Source organism: Myotis daubentonii, chromosome 1, assembly GCF_963259705.1.
Source record: "Myotis daubentonii chromosome 1, mMyoDau2.1, whole genome shotgun sequence".
Classification (NCBI taxonomy): Eukaryota; Metazoa; Chordata; class Mammalia; order Chiroptera; family Vespertilionidae; genus Myotis; species Myotis daubentonii.
The window spans coordinates 44,392,792-44,417,173 of NC_081840.1; the positions used below are offsets into that span (position 1 = coordinate 44,392,792).

General features: G+C 40.3%; 1 protein-coding gene across 1 annotated transcript; it reads right to left on the minus strand.

Annotated features, from left to right (window-relative positions):
- Positions 1 to 5,709: 5,709 nt before the first annotated feature.
- LOC132238294 (large ribosomal subunit protein uL11-like) lies at positions 5,710 to 6,024 on the minus strand. The gene has a single exon (XM_059703807.1). It carries the CDS (start codon positions 6,022 to 6,024, stop codon positions 5,710 to 5,712), a length of 315 nt encoding a protein of 104 aa, XP_059559790.1.
- Between the last annotated feature and the right edge of the window lie 18,358 nt (positions 6,025 to 24,382).

Below are 24,382 nucleotides of genomic sequence, written 5' to 3' on the forward strand. Positions count from 1 at the left end.
TCCTCCTCCTCCTCCTCTTCTTCCTCTTTGTCCTCTTCCTCCTCCTCCTCACTTCACAACGAACAAGTGCTAGAAGTTGTGGTTCCTGGTATAAATTTACCCGTCAATCAACTGACATATTTCTTCGCTGCAGTCCTCATTAGTGGTGTTGTACATGAAATTGGACACGGGATAGCAGCCATTAGGGAACAAGTTCGATTTAATGGCTTTGGGATTTTTCTCTTCATTATTTATCCTGGAGCATTTGTTGATCTGTTTACCACTCATTTGCTACTTATATCACCAGTCCAGCAGCTAAGGATATTTTGTGCAGACAAAGTACAATGAGTTGAACATACCATGTGAATAGAAAATATGACTACAGCATTAAATGAAGACAGAGGAGCACTTAATCATATGGAGTATAATCCACAATGAAAATGTAATTGCTGCGAGTCTTACTGTATCAAGTAACAAACCATCAAAACGAAAATGGAGAAAGTACAAAGAAAGCAACAGGTATAACAAAAGAGACTCCTATCTCTTGATACTTGGCACGTAGGTATGAAAAAGTCAGATCATAAAAGCTGTTAATAAGAAAAAAATAATTATGTCAAAATCGTACCACAATTTATTTTCAAGTGCTCATGATATATTAAAAATTGTCCAGTTTCGCCCTGACCGGTTTGGCTCAGTGGATAGAGCGCCGGCCTGCGGACTGAGGGGTCCCTGGTTCGATTCCGGTCAAGGGCATGTACCTTGGTTGCGGGCACATCCCCAGTGGGGGGGGTGTGCAGGAGGCAGCTGATCGATGTTTCTCTCTCATCGATGTTTCTAACTCTCTATCCCTTTCCCTTCCTCTCTGTAAAAAATCAATAAAATCTAGTTTTTTAAAAAAAATTGTCCAGTTTCATTCAAAAAAAAAAAGAAAAAGAAAACAGTAACATGGGAATATAAAATAGTGCAGACACTTGGAAAACACTCTGGCAGTTCTCAAACTGTTAAATGTACAGTTAACATATATCCTGGCAATTCCACTTCTAACAATATACTTGAGAAATGAAAATGTACATCCATACAAAAATCTATACACAAATGTTTATAGCATCATTACCCAGAAGAGCCAAAAAGTGGAAACAACCCAAATGTCCATCAACTGATGAATGAATAAACAAAATGTGGCCTATCCATACAATGGAATATTACTAGACCATGAAAAGGAATAAAGTGCTGACCCATGCTACAGCATGGATGAACCTTGAAAATGTTATACTAAGTGAAAGAAGCCTGTCACAAAAGACTACATATTATATGATTTTATTTACATGAAATGTTCAAAATGGGCAAATCTATAGAGACCAAAAGCAGACTAGTGGTTGCTTAGGGCTTGGTGGGGCAGGTAAAGGAGGGATAGAAGGATGATAGCTAAAGGGCATGAAGTTCCTTTATGATGTGATGAAATTGACTGTGGTGATAATTGCACATCTCTGTGAATTCATTACAACTATTGAATTGTGCCCGGCTGGTGTGGTTCAGTGTTTGAGTGTCAACCCATGCACCAGGCACTCAGTTTGCTTCCCAGTCAGGGCACAGCCCAGGTTGTGAGCTCGATCCCGTGCAGGAGGCAATTGATCAACGTTCCACTCTCACATGAATGTTTCTCTTTCTCTCTCCCTCTCCCATCCTCTCTCTCTAAAAAAAATCAATTAAAATATTTTTTAAAAAGAAAGCCACTTTCTTTCAACAACAACAAAAAAACCTATTGAATTTTACACTTTAAATGGGTGAATTGTGCCCTAGCCGGTTTGGCTCAGTGGATAGAGCGTCGGCCTGCAGACTCAAGGGTCCCAGGTTCGATTCCAGTCAAGGTCATGTACCTTGGTTGTGGGCACATCCCCAGTAGGGAGTGTGCAGGAGGCAGCTGATCGATGTTTCTCTCTCATCGATGTTTCTAACTCTCTATCCCTCTCCCTTCCTCTCTGTAAAAAATCAATAAAATATATTTTAAAAAAATAAATGGGTGAATTGTATGGTATGTGAATTGTCTGTCAATTAAGCTGTTATTAAAACAACAACAACAACATGAACAGGAAAATGAAAGGGGAAAATAGAATAGCCATGACAGTGTTGAAGAACAAAGCTGAAGGACTTACACTACCAGATATCAAAATCCATCTAAAGATTGAGTACTTAAGGCAATATGGCACTGGCACAAGCACAAACAGACCAGTGGAACAGAATTGAGAGTCTGGAAACAAACCCATATCTATTTTATCACCCAATTTATGACAAAGACAAAAATACAGTACAATGGAGGAAAGGTCTTTTATATAAATGGTGCTGGGTCAATTAAATATCCATAAGGAATAAAATAAGTATTGCACAGTACCTCTTACCGTACAAAACAAATCAACAATAGATGGATTATGGAACTGAGTAAAACTTTTAGAAGAAAATATTGAATATCTTCATGGCATTAGGGTAGGCAAGGATTTCTTAAACAAGACACAAAACAAACAAATAATAAAAGAAAAATGTGATAAATTGGACTACATTAAAGTTAATTACTTCTGACCTCAAAAAAAGGTAAAAAGAGAAAAGACATTTGCAATGTATATATTGGGGGGAAAACTCACAAATAAAATGTAGAAAGAACTCCTACATATTAACAAGAAAAACAAAGCAGACAATCCAATAGAAAAATGGGCAAAAGGCTTGAACAGGCATTTCATAAAAGAAGATATCCAAAGAGTCAATAATCTTGAAAAGATGCTGAACTACTTATCAGGAAAATGCAAATTAGAGCTACAATGTGAGTACTTACTGCCACTAAATTATACATTGAAAAATGGTCAAAGTGGTATATTTTTGTTCTTATGTATATTTTACTATAATAAAAAGCACACATACTATGATGGAAGTATAATTTATGCAGCTAGTTAGGAAAACTGGCAATATTTACTAAAGTTTAACTTACATTTACCCAAGACTCAGCAATTCTACTCCTAGGAATCAATATATATGTTCTCCAGAAAACATGTACAAGAATGTTCATAGCAACACTATTTGTAATAGTTATTAGGAAAACAACCCAAATGTCCATCAATAGTAAATAGATATGTAAATTGTTGTGAATTCATAAAATGGAATACATAGCATTGTGCAAAATACTTAGTAACTACTTCCAATAATATGATTGAATCTCACATACATCCTCTTGAGTAGAAGAAACTACATGCAAGAAACTAAAACAACTTTATAATTTTATATACAATAAAATACAGGTGTGTTGCCCTGGCCAGGTGGTTCAATTGGTTGGAGCATTATCCCATACAGCAAAAGGTTGCCTTGCAGGTTTGATTCCTGGTCAGGGCACATACCAAGGTTGCAGGGTCAATCCCCAGTTGGGGCACATACAAGAAGCACCTGATCAATGTTTCTCTCCCTCTCTCTCTCTCTTTTTCTCCCTTTCTCTCTCTCTCTAAAATCAATGAAAGTATATCCTCGGTTGAGGATTTTAAAAAAATATAGGTGTGTTTTCCATTTATGATTTATGCACTTTTCTGGATATGTGTTACCCTTTCAATAAAATAATTATTATAGAAAAGAAGAAGAAATTTATGCTAAGACTTTTTTCCCCTCAGAAAACAGGACAGAATGACCAAAATGTATTTTTATTTGTTCTGCTTTTCTTTTCAAAGTGAAAGAATAATATAGGCATTTCTTACATTAAAACATTTGCATTTTCTGAGCATTATGTTTTTGTTTAGAATTTTGTGGGTTTTTAAATATATACATATATACATATACATATATATATATATGTATATATATATATATATATGTATATATATATATATATACACACACACACATATATATATATATAAAACTAATTAGAGGCCCAGTGCACGAATTCGTGCACTGGTGGGATCCCTCAGCCTGGCCTGCAGGGATGAGGCCAAAACCGGCTCTCTGACATCCCCCAAGGGGTCCAGGATTGCAAGAGGGAGGTTCTCCGGTGACACAGCCCAGAATCAGGCTTCCTCCTCTCTGGTTCCGGGTACATCACCTGAGAACCGCAACTGCCAAGTCACCTGGTGGTCAGTGCGTGTTATAGCTACCAGTCGGATGGTTGAATGGTCAGACAGTCGCTTAGGCTTTTATACATATAGATACCAGCTTATTCTGTGGGGAAAAACTAGAAAAGTAGAAAAAAGATCATAAAAACCATCTTCTTTTTTTAAAAAAAATATATTTTATTGATTTTTTACAGAGAGGAAGGGAGAGAGATAGAGAGTTAGAAACATCGATCAGCTGCCTCCTGCACACCCCCTACTGGGGATGTGCCTGCAACCCAGGTACATGCCCTTGACCGGAATCGAACCTGGGACCTTTCAGTCCGCAGGCCGATGCTCTATCCACTGAGCCAAACCGGTTTGAGCATAAAAACCATTCTTGATACACTACTCAGTGATAACTTCTGTTTACTTATGGAGTCCTGTATTTATATTAGGCATACACACTATTGATATTACAGGATCAGTTAATTTTATGATATTATCAATTTATGAGCTTTATTTTAGAGGAAAATTTGTATTTGTCCCTTACAAGTTAAGGTATTTTGTTTTGTTATGAAAAATTCAGTTGGAATATTGAAAATAAAAGGTGTCTAGTTATTGTAAATAGAAGTTATTTCATATGAAGAAATTCCACTTACATTTTTCTCATTTTAATACCATATTCTCCAAATCTCTAGTAACGAGAGAACTCTGAGTTTTTAAAATTAAATGCTTTATACTATCATTAACTCCCTTTGCCTATAATTCATTCTGTTCAAGGTGGGGCCAATTTTTAAAATGCTTAAATAAATAGCTAGGAATCCCTTCCTTAGATTTTTAAGCTCCTGCGAGTTTGGCAGCTGTCTCTATTGAGTAACTGTGTGAAGGGTAACACTACCCCTCTCCTCCTTCAGAGGAGGTGCATCGCTTCCTCGGTTCTGGATGTCAGACATTCTGAATGCAGTGACACCACTGAGCTATTTTGGGAGCCACTTTTAATGTTCACTTGGCCTTCATTTAAAGGAAAAGCTGCCTCAACAAAGTGAGGAATGATGCCATTTCAGTGGCTCTCTAAGGATGTGGTTTCAACCAACAGGATGTCAAATAGGGCACTGTTTTTGGAGGGGAGTAAGGATAGGGACCTTGCCCTGGCTCAGCATTCCGGAGAGGAGCTGTGGTACTTTGATTTGACCCTTGAAAGAAGATATATGTGCTTGGCCATACCAGCTTCCTAGACAGCAGCTGTGGAGAAGGAAGTCCTGACTTCCTTTTGAATCACAGTCCAGGATCCCGGATATCCTTATTCTCATAACTAGTGTGAGATTAAGCAAATCTCTTTTCCAGAACATTCATTGGAGTGCTTGGCATCACTGGCCTTTTTAACATTTTTTAATGCTTTCTTCTAATCATTGGAAAACCCCTGCATCATCCTTTTCCTGCCAAGTGCTCTGCAAAGATTACTAGCAGGAAATTCAAAATGAGAATGACCATTTGAACTATAGTGGTTTGGGAGCTGTGATAAGAGCATATGGGACATACACATGCAGAGCCATCTTAAATCTGTCAATCTTTTTTTTATTATTATTTTTATCATTCTCACTCTTTTTTTTTTTTTTTTTTTTTTTGCTTGTCAAATGATCTTTAATTGAAACATTTTCCTTTGTAGTTCTTAACTAGCCGGACATTCCACTGCACCACTGTTGATATCGTCTATGATGTCATGAGGGTGGCGACCATCAACATTGCACCCCACAGACTGGGCAGTCCCCAAGATCTCTTTAATGGTTCCAGAGAGTTCTCTAGCTAAAGATCGGTGACGCATCTGTCGGGCAATGCTGACAATCTCATCAAAAGTGATATTTCCACTGTGCTTAATGTTTTTTTGCTTCTTTCTGTCTCTTGGCGGTTCTTTGAGGGCTTTGATGATCAGGGCAGAGGCAGAAGGCACTACTTCGATCTGGGCCTGTCTGTTCTGAAATATCATTCTCACTCTTACTCAGAGGTCAGGTCAGCTTATAGAGAGCTGAGAATTTGCCTGAAAGAGTTTCATCTCCAACAATGAACTGCAAATGACACATAGTTTGGGGTATGTATACTTTAAGATATTATAAACTATAATTGTTGATACATTTTTGTGTTTTGTAGTTTTATATACTTCTGGGTAGCAAGGAATCTCTTCTCTGCAGTGTGCAAGATTGTTTTAATTATACAGCCTGATAAATTATTGTTATGATAATGATAGCTTTTATAATAGTCATTATAATCATTACTGAACCATGTGGTTATTTATCCTTGCTCCTGTGTGCTTTCTTTGAATAGATAGACCTTTATAACTTGATTAGGGAATGGCATCTGATGTGAGGCTTCGGCATATAGAGAAAGACACTGTGAGTTCATTTTAGAATTTTAGAGTTGAATTATAGAGATCATAGTGTCCAAATGCCCCATTTTATAAATGGGAAAACTGAGCCTCAGAGAGTTCAGTGGTGTCATTCTATGTCACACAGCTAGTTAGGGGTAGAACAGGGACATATTTCCCAATTCCCAGGCCAATGATCATTTAAAAAGTTTTGGTACCACCCTGGCCGATGTAGCTCAGCAGTAGGGCATCGGCCTACAGACTGAAGGGTCTCAGATTCGATTCGGGTCAAGGGTGTGTAACTTGATTTCAGGCTTGATCCCCGGCCCGGACTGGGGCGCATGTGGCAGGCAACCAATACATGTGTCTCTCTCACATTGATGTTTCTTTCTCTCTCTGTCTCTCCCCCTTCCTTCCCTTTCTCTAAAAATCAATGGAAAAATATCCTTAGGTGAGGATTAAAAACAAAAACAAAAGCATCAACAGATACTTCTTAGGTGGGAAGAATAACAACAATTTTTGGTTTTCTTCTGTGGAGTTAAAAAAATTATATTATCTTAAAAATTAATGTCCAAACATAGAGGATTTTATGATATATCCACATAAATTTTTTTAATATATTTTATTGAGTTTTTACAGAGAGGAAAGGAGAGAGATAGTTAGAAACATTGATGAGAGAGAAACATCGACCAGCTGCCTCCTGCACACTCCCCACTGGGGATGTGCCCGCAACCAAGGTACATGCCCTTGACCGGAATCAAACCTGGGACCCTTCAGTCCGCAGGCCAACGCTCTATCCACCGAGCCAAACCGGTTTCGGCAACCACATCAATTTTTAAATCTCTCTTTAAAAGAGTAATGGGGGAGAACCAACATGGTGGCATAGGTAAACCCCTGTACTCACCACCTCCCACAACCACATCAAAATTACAACTATAATACAGAACAACCATCATTCAGAACCACCAGATAGCTGGCTGAATGGAAGCCCTACAACTAGAGAAGAAGAAAGCATATGAAGACTGATAGGAGGAGGGGTGGAAAGGGCTGGTCCATCAGCCATGTGTGGCGTTTGTTTGTTTTTAATCGGGAGGGATATCTTGGCTGCAGAGGCTTCCTATGAGGAGCAAGGGGTCCCAGCCCTATACCAGGCCCCCGGCCCAAGGTTCCAGTGCCAGGAAGAGAAGTCCACGTAACTGTGAGCTGTAAAAACCAGTGGGAATTGTGGCTGAGTGACACTGAGGCTGCTGGAGACCCAGGCAGATCCTCGTAAAGGGCTGGTGCACAGACATACATAGACTCGCTCTCTCTGAGCTCCAGCGCTGGGACAATGGCTTGGGCGGAATTCAGGGACATAGAGGGAGGAACTGGATTGTCTGGCATCAGAGCAACAACTCAGAGGCGTCTTTCTGCTAGAAAGGAGTGCTCGCAGGGATCATTGTTCCTATGCTGAGACCTTCCCAGTCACAGAGCTGACTGGTAGCCATATCTTCTTAGTTTCCATTAGCCTGGCTCACACTGTTCGCTCCACCCTGGTAATTCCCTGAAACCCCGTCCCATTCAGTTTGCAGCCCCACCCAAGCAGCAGCTTTTCCGTATGAATGGCCTGTCCTGGTTCAGGCTTCAGACTCTCCTAAAATCTCTCAAGCAAAGATTACTAGCAGGAAATTCAAAATGAGAATGACCATTTGAACTATAGTGGTTTGGGAGATGTGAGAAGAGCATATGGGACATACACATGCAGAGCCATCTTAAATCTGTCAATCTTTTTCTTTTTATCATTCTCACTCTTACTCAGAGGTCAGGTCAGCTTCCTGCACATTGAAAGGAAATTAATTAGAAGAAATAGTTTAATATCACTATTTGCCCTTTCTCTATAATAGAAGTGTCAGCCAAATTCACGATTGACAATGACAAATTGAAACACATGCGTGCAATTGGCACCAGGGAGAACTTTATATGTATCGTGCGTGTGCGAGTCAATGTCTATTTTTAAATTGCCCATGCACATAATATGTACCAGCTGGGCGTTTTATATATATAGATATGCTTTACCTCTGGACACAGACAATAGGGTGGTGAAGGCTTGGAGCAGGGCAGGAACCGGGTAGAGGGGGGCGGCGAGGAGAAGAAACGAGGACATCTGTAATACTCTCAACAATAAAAAATTCAAAAAATAAAGTAAATAAAAGAGTAATGGTACTGGAATGGGAACGTGTCCCGAAAATAGTAAGTAAAGAAAGCACTTATAAAAAGTATGTACCATTGCCCTAACCAGTTTGGCTCAGTGGATAGAGCGTCGGCCTGCAGACTGAAGGGTCCCAGATTTGATTCCGGTCAAGGGCATGTACCTTGGTTGCAGGCACATCCCCAGTAGGGGGTGTGCAGGAGGCAGCTGATTGATGTTTCTAGCTCTCTAACCCTCTCCCTGCCTCTCTGTAAAAAATCAATAATAAAAAAAAGTATGTACCATCAACAAATGACAGGTGTTGGCGAGGATGCAGAGAAAAAGGAACCCTCTTGCACTGCTGGTGGGAATGCAGACTGGTGAAGCCACTGTGGAAAACAGTATGGAGTTTCCTCAAAAAAATTAAAAATGCAACTTCCATTTGACCCAGTCATCCCACTTCTAGGAATATATCCCAAGAAAACAGAAACACCAATCAGAAAGGATATATGATCCCAAGAAACCAGAAACACCAATCAGAAAGGATATATGCACCCATATGTTCATAACAGCACAATTCACCATAGCTAAGATCTGGAAACAGCCTAAGTGCCCATCAGTAGATGAATGGATTAGAAAACTGTGGTACATCTACATGATGGAATACTATGCTGCTGTAAAAAAGAAGGAACTCTTACCTTTTGCAATGGCATGGATGGACCTGGAGAGCATTATGCTAAGTGAAATAAGCCAGTCAGTGAAGGAAAAATATCACATGATCTCACTCATTCATGGATAATAAAGACTATTATAAACTTATAAACAATAATAGATACAGAGGCAGAGCTGCCTCAAACAGATTGTCAAACTGCAGCGGGAAGGCCAGGGAGGGTTGGGGGGCAGGAAGGAGGGGGGTAAGAGATCAACCGAAGGACTTGTATGCATGCATATAAGCATAACTAATGGACATAAGACACTGGGGGGTAGGGGAGGCCAGGGGATTGTCAAGGGTGGGGGGAAAAAAAGGACACATATGTAATACCCTTTGTAATACTTTAAGCAATAAAAAATAAATAAATAAAAAATAAAATTAAATTAAAAAAAGAAAGGATATATGCACCCCTATGTTCATATCAGCACAATTTACCATAGCTAAGATTTGGAAACATCCTAAGTCCCCATCAGCAGATGAGTGGATTAGAAAACTCTGGCACATATACACAATGGAATACTATGCTGCTGTAAAAAAGAAGGAATTCTTACCATTTGAAACAGCATAGATGGAACTGGAAAGCATTATGCTAAGTGAAGTAAGCCAGTCAGAGAAAGATAAATATCATATGATCTCACTCATTTGTGGAATATAATGAACAACATAAACTAATGAACAAAAATAGAATCAGAGACATAGAAGCATCGAACAGACTGTCCAACCTATGAGGGAGGGTGGGGGGTGAGGGGGTAAGAGATCAACCAAAGGACTGGTATGCATGCATATGAGCATGGCCAGTGGACACAGACAGTAGCAGGGTAGGGGCATGTGCTGGAGGGTGGGAGTGGCCAGGGAGAGGTCAATGGGGGAAAAAGGAGACTCATGTAATACTTTAAACAATAAAGAATTTAAATTAAGAAAAAAGTATGTACTACATGTGAGCACCATTTTATTATTAAAATACAGTATATAGCCTGGCCAGTGTGACTCAGTGGTTGAGTGACAACCCCATGAATCAAGAGGTCACTGGTTGGATTCCTGGTCAGGGCATGTGCCCTGGTTGGGGGCTCGATCCCCAGTAGGGGGCATACAGGAGGCAGGTGCAGGCAATGATGTTTCTCTTTTATTGATGTTTCTAACTCTCTATTCCTCTCCCTTTCTCTCTCTCTAAAATTCAATTAAAAAATATTTTAAAAATTGAGAACTTATTTTAAAAAACATAGTTATATATATAAAATAAAAAGCACAATATGCTAATTAGACCGGATGTCCTTCTGGACATCCTTCCGGACGACCTTCCAGATGAAGCTGGAGTTGCGAGGGAAGCCCGAGTCCCGGGTGCCAGAGGGAAGCCAGTGCCGGCAGCCGGGGGAAGGAAGGCCTACTCTTGCACAAATTTCATGCATTGGATCTCTAATATACATATATATATATATATATATATATATATATATATATATATATATATATAATGGAGTGAGAAAGAGAAGACAAAGGAAATATCTCATAATGTTAACGTATATCTAGAAGGTGAAAGTACAGGTGAGACTATTTTATTTTGTGTTTTTAGTATTTTCCAGATATTGTTGGTGAACATTTATTAGTTGTCAGACTGGGTCCCTTTTTTGTCTACACTCTCTGCTTAGGTGGCCTCTACCATCTATATATTGATGAGCTCCCAATTTATTTCTTCTGGCTAGACCTCTACTTCTAAGTTTCAGACACACAAAGCCAACTGCCTCCTTGGAACTGCTACTTGGTTATATCAATGGGCATCTCAAACTCAAAACATCCAAACTGGAGCAATTGATTTCACTCCCATACCCACTGTAAACACCTTGGTTCCCTTCTATCCAGTGCCACCCACATCCAACCTGTCACAAAATTCTGAGGCCCTGTTCTGGGCTGTGGTTTCTGAGGTTCTATTCTGGCCCTTGTCTGGCCACACCCCTCCCCACATTGTGAGGAGTCCACAGGACCAAGGAGTCATGTCTGCACAGAGTCTGTGCTCTTCCTTCTAGCCCATTCTCTGGTCACCCGAGGCTCCAGAGCTGGCTCCCAGGGCCTGCAGGGGCCACTTCCCCTGGCCCATCCTCCTGAGGGCAAAGTGACAGACTGCACTCAGGCATAGACTCCTTTAGCCATGAGAAGTGACCAAGGGCCTATGTGAAGAGTGTGTGGACAAAGCTTGGCTGGTGAGCTGGATTTCCACACACCTGTGGGTGAAGGTCCTTGCAGGGTGGGAAGAGAAGGGGAACAGACAGAGGAAGGAACAGATAGAGCTCTCCCCTAGTTCCATTACCGCATTCCAAGGAAGCTGAGAAATCCACATTTCAACCTGGATTTCCACATTCTTTGAAAGTATATTTTTCACGGTAGGAGGATAGAACATATTATAGTTACTGGTCTCCAACTTAATTTATAACTTTTATATATATAAGCATTTGAATTTGGGCTTCCACTTGTCCTCTGGTCTTAGACCCTGCAACCACAAGAGTTGGGATTGGCTTTCTTTAAGTTCTATTTCCCAAATATGTAACCCTAATCAGCCCTCCACTTTCCTGCTGCCCTCCTGATAATCCATTCTCCACATAGCAGTTAGAGGGTCTTAAAAAAACAAACATTAGGCCTGGCCAGTGTCGCTCAGTGGTTGAGCATTGACCTTTCAACCATGAGGTCACAGTTTGATTCCTGATCAGGGCATGTGCCCAGATTTCAGGCTCCATCCCCAGTGTGGGGTGTGCAGGAGGCAGCTGATCAGTGATTCTCTCTCATCATTGATGTTTCTCTCTCTCCCTCTCCTTTCTTCTCTGAAATCAATAAAAACATATTTTTTAAAAATATTTTAAAATCTGCTTTCTTTTAAAAAACCAAAACTTAAAAGACGAACATTAATGTACTGTGGTTCCACAGTGAATCTCCCAGTGAATCCATCTTCAAAACCCTTATCAGACCTTTCCAGCTCTGCCTCCTCTGTCCCTCACCTCATCCTACTTTCCGCCCCCTCCTCGCCAGATGCTGGCCTCTGACCTTCTTTCCTCCTTCTGAACACTCTTGTTTGTTCTCACCTCAGATCCCTTGGGCCTCCTGTTTACTCAACCGTTTGCTTAACCCTTTGCTTGCCTGCCCACTTGTCATTAGGACTCTGCCCCAAAGTCACTTCCTCACCCTTCCTTCATTGTTCCTCTAATCACTCTGTCACATTGCTATTTTATTTTCTTCTTATCTTATTTATTTATTTACTTATTTATTCTCTGGTCCCCTGCTGGAAGAGAGGGATCTCATCTATCTTGTGCCCCATTTCATCACTGGCTCTGAGAACCACACCTGGCATATAGACAATAAATATTTGTCAAATGAATAAACCTCTTTCTTCTCCTTCTGACCAGGTCCTGTAAACAATATCTCGAGGCACGTTAATTAAGTAATATAATCCAGTGTGATCTCTGTTTTATAGAAGATGCTGGTTGCCAGCAAAGGTTGGGTCACACTATAAATCAGTAGCAAAGATTGGACAGGATCCAGGCCTTGAGCCTCACCAGCCCCAGTCTCTTCCCATAGCAACCTACCTGAGAGCTCACTAATGCCAAAGAATTCCACCCTCCTCTTTGTAAAAATATAGAATTTTGTCATTTTAGAGAAGGAAAAATCTTAGCAAGTTTCTGAAAAAACTTTATCTATGATGTGCTATAATGTCATTATAAAAAAGAACTATTCCAAGGCTTTTACTCAAAACTCTTTGTAATAGTTTTTCACCCTCATTGGTGATTTAAAAATACGTATATGGGTTTGTTTTGCATTAAATTATTTTGTTTTGTTTCAAGCCATTTAGCCAGTTTGCAAGTAAATATAAAAAGAAACACGTTCACCTTGAATGGTTAAGACTGCTGGAGAGGACAATTGTAAAATGAAGTAATCAGCTAATGCACATGGCCCTTTTTATTCCTCCCTTTACAATCATAGTACTTTTTCTTGTTTTATTTGCCTTCTAATACAAAAATAATTAATAAGACAGAAAGAGATTACTCCTTAAATTCCTATAAAGCAACAGGTCCTAAATTCTGCACTATATACCCTCAATAACTAGGAACTCAATAAATACAATCGAATTAACTTAAATACTACTTAGGGAATCTTCTATATTTAAAGAAACATTTCTTATACTTTGAATCTTTTTTTTTACAGCTTTCTTGAGGTATAATTATGTAAGATGGATGGCACACATTGAAACTGTAAAATTTGAACAGTTTGGACATAAGTGGACAAATCATCACCACAGTCAAGATAAGGCACACATCTATCATCCCCCAGCAGTTTCCCAGCATCCTTTTAGAATTACTCTCTCATCTGCCCATTGCCCCCACTATAGTTTGCATTTTCTAGAATTTTATATAACTGGATAGCATGGTACGTACTTTTTTAAAAAATATATTTCTTTTTTTTTTCCCTGACTGGAAGGGAGAGGGAGAGAGATAGAAACATCAATGATGAGAGAGAATCATTGATGGGCTGCCTCCTGCACACCCCGTATTGGGGATCGAGCCCACAATCTGGGCATGTGCCCTGACCAGAATCAAACTGTGGCCTCCTGGTTCATAGGTTGATGCTCAACCACTGAGCAACACTGGTGGGCTGAAGATTGACTTTAAAGCCATTAAGAGCCCCTTAGAGAAATGGCCCGGTACCTTATTTATTCATATGGTTCGTGACAATCTTTCCAGGTAAGGAACGAAGGTTGCTGAGAGATGACAAGGAAGGAACCACAAGGTATTTTGGGAACCTCGAGAACTTAAGGAACTCACCCACGTCTATGTGTAGCAGTGGAAAATTGTACCCCATCCCACCCCACCATTCTTTTTGACGTTATTTCTGTAAAATTCTGACTCTGACTAATATGTAACTTGTAGATCAACAGCATGTTTGTATAAGAATCCTAAAAGTAACTTCAGAAGATATAGACTCTGACCTTCAGTCACCACAGCTCTAGGGGAATTGCTTACCTTCAACCATAAAACCAGGATGACAAAGAACCATGATAACACACACTAGAGTAGACCATCATTTGGCCAATTTTAAGATCCTTATCGGAATGGACTGTACTGGACTGCACGTAGAGAACTTTTCAATGACCTCCACTTGATCTCTGTGTTCTGCTTTGCTTCTCCCTTCTTATGAAAACCTCTGCCTGTACTGAGATGCTGATATGGACTTTGTGATAAGAGTCCCCTATCTCCTCAAGTGATCAGCAGTTGAATAAAACCCCTTTTCTTTTAAAAAAATATATTTTTATTTATTTCAGAAAGGAAGGGAAAGGGAGAGAGAGATAGAAAAATCAATGATGAGAGAGCATCATTGATCAGCTGCCTCCTGCACATCCCCTATTGGAGATTGAGCCCACAACCTGGGCATGTGCCCTTGACTGGAATAGAAACTGGGACCCTTCAGTCTGCAGGCCGATGCTCTATCCACTGAGCCAAACCAGCTAGGATCCTCTTTCCTTTTTCAAAGTTAAAATTAAATTAAATTAAATTAAATTAAATTAAGATTAAAACAACAACAACAACAAAACCAAAAACGCACTAATCTGATGAATATTTTCAGGCAAAAATAAAGTTTATCTCATTTTAATTTTATATGTTTTTCTGATGAAATGTTGTAAATGGAGTTGTTATTGCTCCTTATTATTAGCATTTGATCATAAAACTGACCTCCCAAAGTAATTTCTTTCCTATCTTAAATGTATGCTATGAGCTTCTTTTTCAATCCAGCCCTCTCCCCCCAAGAAAAAAGTTCAGCTAAAGCTATGGACCTTCTGGATGACTAATTATTTCCCAATTTAGAACTCCTGGAGATTATTTCCCAGTTTAGAACTCCTGGAGACTTTGGTCTAATAGAGGAAGCAAAGTGGGTTCCAGCCATATGTGTGTGTGTGTGTGTGTGAGTGTGTGTGTGTAATATGTTTTTATTGATTTGAGAGAGGAAAGGAGAGGGAGCGATAGAGACATCAATGCATCAACATCAATCAGCTGCCTCCTGCACACCCTTGTTGGGGATCGAGCCCACAACCCAGGCATGTGACCTGACTAGGAATCGAATTAGTGACCTATTATTGCAAGGGTTGAGCCACACCAGCTGGGCAGGCACCTATATTTTATAGAAGACTAGAGGCCCAGTGCACGAATTTGTGCATGGGTGGGGTCCCTCAGCCTGGCTGGCAATCGGGGATAATTGGGGCCATCTCACCCAGTCCCAATTGGGGCCATCGGGGCCGGCTGGCCGGGGAGAGGGACCATGGGAGGTTGGCCGGCCACGGGAGGTTGGCTGTGGGAGTGCACTGACCATCAGGGGGCAGCTCCTGTTTTGAGCATCTGCCCCCTGGTGGTCAGTGCATGTCATAGTGACCAGTCATCCTGTCATTCAGTCGTTCATTTGTTTGGTTGCTTAGGTTTTTATATGTATAGATTATCAAGTACAACCAGGGTTGAAACACAGCAAGGTCACTATGTTTAGAGAATAAGACTAGCAGAGGGTTGAAAAGAGTAATATATAAACTCCAATTTGATTCCAATCAGGGGAGAAAAATTATCTAATTCTAATATATTATCACTTAAAAATGCATAACTAATGCAATATGAAAGAAGTTAATCACTGGGAAAAAATCTTAGACTTCTTAGGCTATGCCTAGTACAAGTAACAAGAAGTGGCTCATGAAAATTGAGTAAGTACTTCTTTAGATCTAAAATTAATTTATTAGAGTTCCATAACGACAATGGAATAAGTGGAAGATACACTGACACTCTCCCAGACCAAACTGGAATTACAACTAAAATACAGAAAAACCATCCTGAATAATCAACTGACTGTTAGGTTTGATCAGATAATTGGATTGATACCCCTCCCCTGGGACTGACCGTTAGGCCACTTCACAGGGACATTCCTTTTCACTTAGATCACATTCCATTTGCTAAGACCATTATCTCTCCCCTCGGGACCTTCCCAGGATCCAGACCTACCCAAAGAATTCTCCCACCAGAAAAATCTCTGACTCCCATCCCTAGAGCTGATGCCATTTTGGAGCTCAGCCTATCTCGTATACAGATGACCTAATAAATTTATAATCCCTTACCACTTTGGCCTTGTGCATTCCTCCTTGACGACTGTAACAATGAAGACAAGTTGAAGTGAACCCTGATAACCAAGGACGGAAAGTGGAAACCACATAGAGACTGTTAGGAAGCGTGGAGGTGCAAAAGGCCTGCCCGGGCTCCCACAGATAGCAGTTTAAGATCCAGAGGGAGCCCTAGCTGGTTTGGCTCAGTGGATAGAGTGTCAGCCTGTGGACTGAAGGGTACCAGGTTCAATTCCTGTCAGGGGCACATGCCCGGGATGCAGGCTTGATCCCTAATAGGGGACGTGCAGGAGGCAGCCAATCAATGACTCTCTCTCTTCATTGATGTTTCTATCTCTCTCTTTCCCTCTCCTCTTCTGTGAAATCAATAAAGATATATTTTTAAAAATCCAGAGGGATATCTCAGCTTTGGGGTGTCCCACTGAGAACTCTTAGGTCTAAACCCCAAGCTGGGCTCCCCAGCTCAGAGCATCAGAACAGAGGAAGGTGCCAACATCACATCTGGCTATGAAAATCGTCAGGGTGGCTGTCTGCCAGGAAGAGAGAGCTGGAAACACAAGCACCCTCTTAAAGGGTCAACACACAAAATTTCATGTGCAGCCACTCACTTTGGACTGTGGCAGAGGGAGGGCAGCGTGCACTGTGTGAGGAGAATCCAGGGTTTGGGGTTCCAGGGTTAGAGCTTAGAGGGCAGCCATCCCAGTTTCCTGTGCTGAGTCATTCCCTCATGCTGCAAAGGACATCTTTCTTCTCAGACCTTTGCTATTTAGGCAGGTGTTTTCTGGGAAGGGGTGAGGGAAGGCAGTTGTCCCACCCTGTTGGAAGACCTATCGCCCCACCTTGTGGTTGATACCCTGAGGCAAATCAAGACCAAGTGTCAATTGGACTGCAGGCAGAGGTGGATCTCTGGAGGCTTTGAGTCTTTGCCTGATCTACTTCTGGGCCTGGGGCTAGGAAAACCAGACCCTGGTGCACATCTTGGTCCTTTCCAAGGCAGAGGGAGCCACAAGCTGTGGATTGCTGTTAACTCCAAACAGCTTACTCAGGGCCAGTCAGAAACAGCGTCTGACATTGTCCTGCACTACATAGACACAAACCCAAACAGGAGCCAAAATAGGGAGAGAAAAAAACAAGCAATCCTTATTAAAATACCAACAGCATATTTCACAGATCTAGAACAAATACTTCAAAAATTTATATGGAACCAAAAAAGACCCCAAATAGCTGTAGCAATCTTGAGAAAGAAGAACAAAATTGAAGGAATCACAATACCAGGTATCAAGTTATACTACAAAGCCACCTTAATCAAAACAGCCTGATACTGGCACAGGAAGAGGCATATAGATCAATGGAACAGACCAGAGACCCCAGAACTCTACCCAAGCCATTACACTCAATTAATATTTGAAAAGGAGGCAATAACATACAATGAAGTCAAGACAGTCTCTTCAATAAATGGTGTTGGGAAAATTGGACAGATACATGCAAAAAAATGAAACTAGACCACCTACTTACATTGTACACAAGAATAAACTCAAGATGGATAAAAGACTTAAATATAAGTTGGGAAACCATAAAAATCCTAGAAGGAACCATAGACAGCAAAATCTCAGACATCTCTTGTGGCAATATGTTTACGGATACATCTCCTAGGGCAAAGGAAACTAAGGAGAAAATTAACAAATGGGACTACATCAAAATAAAAAGCTTCTGCACAGCAAAAGAAACCATCAACAAAATAACAAGAGAGCTCACTGCATGGGAGTTAATATCCGGTAAAGGGATAATATCCAAAATAGATAGGGAACTCATATAACTTAATACAAGAAGACAAACAATCCAATTAAGAAATAGGAAAAGGACCTAAATAGATACTTCTCCAAAGCAGACATACAGATGGCCAAGAGACATGAAAAAATGTTCAAAGTCATTGATCATCAGGGAGACGCAAATTAAAATGACAGGTATCACTTCCCCCGTCAGAATGGCTATCATCAACAAGTCAACAAATGACAAGTGCTGGTGAGGATGTGGAGAAAAGGGAACCCTAGTACACTACTGATGGGAATGCAGACTGGTGCAGACACTGTGGAAAACAGTATGGAGTTTCCTCAAAAAATTAAATATGGAACTGCCATTTGACCCAGTGATCCCACTTCTAGGAATATATCCTAAGACATCTGAAACACCAATCAGAAAGAATGTATGTACCCCTATATTCATAGCAGCACAATTTATAATAGCTAAGATCTGGAAACAGCCCAAGTGTCTATCAGTAGATGAGTGGATAAAAAAGCTGTGGTACATTTATACCATGGAATACTATGCAGCATTGAAAAAAGAAGGATCTCTTACTCTTTGAGACAGCATGGAGAGACCTAGAGAGTGGAACTGAAGAGTATCATGCTAAGTGAAATAAGTCAGTCAGAGAAAGACAAGTATCGCATAATCTCACTTATATGTGGAGCCTAATGAGCAAAATAAACTGATGAACAAAACAGATCCAGAGACATAGAAGCATGGAACAGACTGTGGAATCTCAGAGGGAAGGTGAGGGAGGGTGGGTGGGTGGGAAGAGATCAACCAAAGAATTTGTATGCTTATATGCATAACCTATGGACATAGACAATAGGGTGGTGAAGGCCTGGGGTTGGGGGTGGGGACAGGCTAGAAGGGGCTGAATGAGGGAGGAGGGAAGGGGACATATGTAATACTTTCAACAATAAAGATTTAATTTAAAAAAAGGAATGACAAAAAATTCAGGGTAGTGATGACATCAATAGAATGGGAGGTGCAGGGGAATAGGAGAAGGGATAAATTCATAGCTAGATGTAAAATATTGGCTAATTCTCAGATTGAATGATATGTTCTCAGGTGTGTATATTTCATTGTTGTTCTTTATAACACGTAGTATTATTATTTTTTAGGTGTCAAATATTATGTAAAAATATTTAAAACCTTCTAGGGACTATGGGGAAAAAGATAATCTGATGAGACCTCTAGGTTCAAAATAGCTATCCTAACTTTATTTTTCTTTTTTCCCAGCAACATAATCTGAGTCAATTAGATCAGTCTCCTTATTGAAGTTTCATCATTTTTTATGCTTCTATTATTTCTCTTATCTTAGGGCACCTTCCTATACATCTACCCAAATCCTACCTAATTTCAAGGTTCTGCACAAGTTCCAGATCTTTCCAGAAGTCTTCCCTGACTAATGTTATGCCCAGATTTCAAGATCCCCCAAAGATCCACCAGGGAGCGCCGAGTCCGATGCAAAAGCAAAGAGTCTTTATTCAAGCTAGCTCGAGCTCCCCGTCCACCACACTTGCCGACGCAGCGGCAGGAGGCAGAGAGAGAGCTCTGTGGGGAGAGGGATTTTATAGGGGGGTTGGAGTAAGGGGAGGAGAGAGGACTGTGGGCCCTGCCGATTGGCCAGGCGCAAGTCGGGGTCTTGTTACACAGGATGTGGTTGTGTCTATGGTGCGCACTTCCCTTGATTATCATTGGTTAGTTTAAAGAAATCCTAGGTGTGGCTAGCAGAGGCTTGGGCTTCCGGGAAGAAGCTCCTTGCTGAGCACATGGCTAATGGCTGCTGCCCCAAAATGGAGGATCCGGGGCAAGATGGAGGGCGTAGCCCTCGCCCTTTCAACTACTACAAGAGTTCATCTTTCTTTCCTCTAACACATCAACTTTGGGGTACCAAGCAATTCAGCACTTAATTATATATTGTCTTATATCATTTATAACCAGTCAGTGAATGTTAGTGTTCCTCATTGCAAATAACAAAACCAGTCCCATTACTAGTTTAAACACAAAAGAAGTTTATTAAACGATATGGATGGCTCATATATCCTCTGAGCAGAACATGAGACTAGGCAGCTATACAGGACTGATACCAAAATTGTGCTGTTCTGCTGCTCTAGTGGAGACCCCACTGGTAACCCTACTGTGGAAAAGTGAACTTCCGCTCTCACCACTGCCATTGGACACTGAACAAGAACATGATCACTAGTACCTCTAGTCCCACTGCCCTCGGAAGCTGGTGTTTTGTTGTTGTTGGTGGTGGTTGTTTTTTTAAAAAAAATTATTTATTTTTTAAAAATATACTTTTATTGATTTCAGACAGGAAGAAAGAGAGATATAGAAACATCAATGATGAGAGAGAATCATTGATCAACTGACTCCTCCATGCCCCCCCACTGGGGATCAAGCCCACAACTCAGGCATGTGCCCTTGACCAGAATTAAGGCCAGGACCCTTCAGTCTTCAGGCCAATGCTCTATCCACAGTGCAAAACAGGCTAGGGCTTATTTTTTAATTTTTTTTTCTTCCAGAATAGATTGAAATCTCATTCAGTTGTGGAACTGGAGTACCAGTATATACCTAGCCATATGGGACCTAAGAAGCTGAGTTTTTCACTTCTACCTTAGGGATGAACTCATAAGATGGTGAGAATCCTCAAACATAAAAATGGTAGTCAATGGTTATATTATCTTACCAATTTGGTTTACTGCCTAAAACACATAACACTCAATAAATACCTATTAATTTATTACCTTTCAGTATCTTTCATTAAAACAGTACTTTGGGGATAATCTAATCCACACTTATCTATATATTTAAAAGCCTAAATGACCATCTGACTGGCCAACCATCTGACCGGCCGACTGGTCGACCAGTAGCTATGACACACACTGACCACCAGGGGGCAGACACTCAATGCAGGAGCTGCCAAGCTGTGGTGACTTGGCAGCTGCAGTTCTCAGGTGACGCACCCAGAACCAGAGAGGAGGGAGCCCGATTCTGGAGTGTTTTACCCTGGAACTACCCTCTTGTAATCCGGGACCCCTCAGGGGATGTCAGAGAGCTGGTTTTGGCTTGATCCCTGCAGGCCAGGCCAAGGGACCCCACCGGTGCACGAATCCATGTACCAGGCCTCTAGTTGTATTATAAAGAAGAAAACAGAGCCATAAAGTGATATGATTATGGTCAGACTTTTGATCTTAGTAGAGCTAATATTGTAGGATAGTTTGAGCATATATTGTAGGAAAAATTCCAAAAGGCATAATACAATGTACAGTGATGTTATAGTCTTCCTGTGCTGAAAATTGCTTGTGTGCATTAATGTGAAAGTACTAGCTATTCACATTTTTTATTTTTAAAATAAAATTTTTAATATAGGTTTTTATTGATTTTTAGAGAGAGAGGAAGGAAGAGGGGTAGAGAGGTAGAAACATTGATGAGAGAGAAACGTTATCAATCAGCTTCCTCCTGTACACTCCTTTCTGGGGATTGAGCCCAAAACTCAGGCATGGGCCCTGATCAGAAATCGAACTGGTGACCTCTTGGGTCATGCGTTGACACTCAACCATTGAGCCACACCAGCTGAGGGCTATTCACATTCTTAATATTTATTTTTGGAAACACTTCAAAATTGTAGGTTTGCAAAATTAATATTAGTTTTTAATTTTTTCTATCTTGTTACATGTAGTAGTCTGTTAGTTGTCCCTCAACATCTTTTCATCCCTTTAACCCACAGTAATAGAAACCCTGAATTTTCACTGGACCATAACCACCAAGAATAAAGACTATGCTCCCAGCTTCTTCTGCAGCTATGTGTGGTCATAGAATTATACTCTGGATGTAACCAGAATTTTTGTTGTATGCAACATTTGGGAAATGTTCTTAAAATGTGGGGCTGTACCCTTTCCTCTTTCCTCCTTCCTGCTGACTGGAATGTAGTTGGAGCTCTAGGAGCTATCTTGGACAATGAGGTAATCTTGAGAATGGAATGCTCACATGGTAAAGCAAGAAGACAGGAGACTGGATTCCTAACACCATGGAGCACCATACCAACTGTGGACTTATGAAAGACAAACTTTCTATCTTGTTCATTATTTAAGTTTATTTTTTTTTCCTGTCATTTGTAGGTGATCCAGATTCTAATTCATAATCCCTGACCTGGCCACCTTGATTGCTAATGTGATGCAGACCTAACTGGGTTGGGTAATATGAGCCCAGCTGCCACATATAAGGCAGGGAGGGGCAAGTGTATGTCATAACCTTGAGATGAAGTCCTCAAGTACACAGCAGACCACTACTACCAGTCAGACTCCTTACCTAAGTGATAACCCTAGCCACTCAACAAAACTCATAGACCTTGGTATATATAATTGATTTCAAAGAGGAAGGGAGAGGGAGAGAGAGATAGAAACATCAGTGATGAGAGAGAATGATTGATCTGCTGCCTTCTGCACACCTCCTCACTGGGGACTGAGCCTGCAACCTGGGCATGTGCCCTCACCAGGAATCAAATCATGACATCCAGTTCATAAGTGCAATGTTCAACCACTGAGCCACACCAGCCAGGCTAGACTTTGCTTTTTAAATGTGGGATAGAGATAATGATGGTCTTTTTGTTTAAAAGATTTAGCCTATTTCTCCTCTTTCAAACCTCATCTCTGGACTGGGTTTTCTGCTTGCCAGAGTAACTTTTACACTCCATACTCAATTTTTGGTCTTTAATGGTTTACTTTTATTAACACTATTCATTTTTTAAAATATTAAATTGTTTTTTAAAAAAATATATATTTTTATTTATTCAGAGAGAAAGGGAGAGAGAGAGATAGGAACAATGATGAGAGAATCATTGATTGACTGCCTCCTGCACATCCCTACTGGGGATCAAGTCACCAACCCGGGCATGTGTCCTGACTAGGAGTCGAATCGTGACCTCCTGGTTTATGGGTCGATGCTCAACTAGTGAGGCACACCAGCTGGGCAATATTAAATTGTTTTAAAAGCTTTAATGATATGGTCTATGAGAAAGCTATCTTTTATATCTCTGATGAAATTGCTAAGGAAAATATATTTCTAGTATTCCTCACATATGAAAAAAAGAAACAATTATTATCTTTTGACAATAATATGTCAATGCCTTACAACTGTGGTAGTTATATTCACATGGACACACAAACAATTACTTACCAAAGTATTTACATTTTTTGAAAGGCTCAGATATTTTAAAAATTATATGAATAATAATAGGTAACATTTATTAAGTACTCTCATTTAATCATCCTTATAACCCTACAAAGTAGGTACTATTATTAATAATGAGGAAACTGAAGCATAGTCAAAAGTCATTATTAAATAATGTCAATTAAATAAAGTCAAAAGTATTAAATAATGGAACTGAGATTCAAATCCTTGGAGCTTCTGCCCTAGGCTTTCTTTTATTTTTTTTTTTGGTAGGGCGTGGAGGGTGGTATATAACTTTTTAATTTCTCAAAGTGCTTTTGTATTTACTTTATTAGACATAAAGTAGAGAATATAGACTATCTAGATAATTAGAAGAGTGCCTCTTGCCTCAGTTATTCAGACTCTTGAGACATATTTTCTATTAAATTAGTGTTAATTTAGTTAATTGCTGAATATTATCTTGCATGTATAGAAATAAACCATAAAACTAATGAAAATGTGGTATATATGCATATTTACACACATAGTTTTAGATAGAGCTTACTGTTAGGCCTGAGCAACTAATTAAATCAACACCTCCTCCCGGGGACTGACCTTTAGACCACTTCACAACGGACATTCCCTTTGGCTTAGAACACATTCCACTTGCTAAGACCACATTCCATTTGCTAAGACCTTTATCTTTCCCCTCAGGACTCGCCCAGAGAATTCCTCGCCCAGAAAAAGCCTGCCTCGAGTCCTTTAAGACCTCTGACTCCCTATGCCTGGGTGCTGGCGCCATTGGGGGGCTCAGCCCATCTGGTTTTCCAGATGACCTTGCGAATTCGTAATTCTTTATCCCTTTCGGACTCGAGTTCTTCCTTGGGCGACCTTAACACTTACAATTTATTTTATCTTATTATTTCACACACTTGATTCATTCTTTTATAATTTTAATAAAATATTTCAAGCTACAGAAAAACAGAATAATGTTGGAAGCACTTCTCATGTTCTT

What these genes read in the sequence shown, in the direction of transcription:
- LOC132238294 (XM_059703807.1), bottom strand. Translation starts at nt 6,024, where the DNA reads ATGATATTTCAGAACAGACAGGCCCAGATCGAAGTAGTGCCTTCTGCC.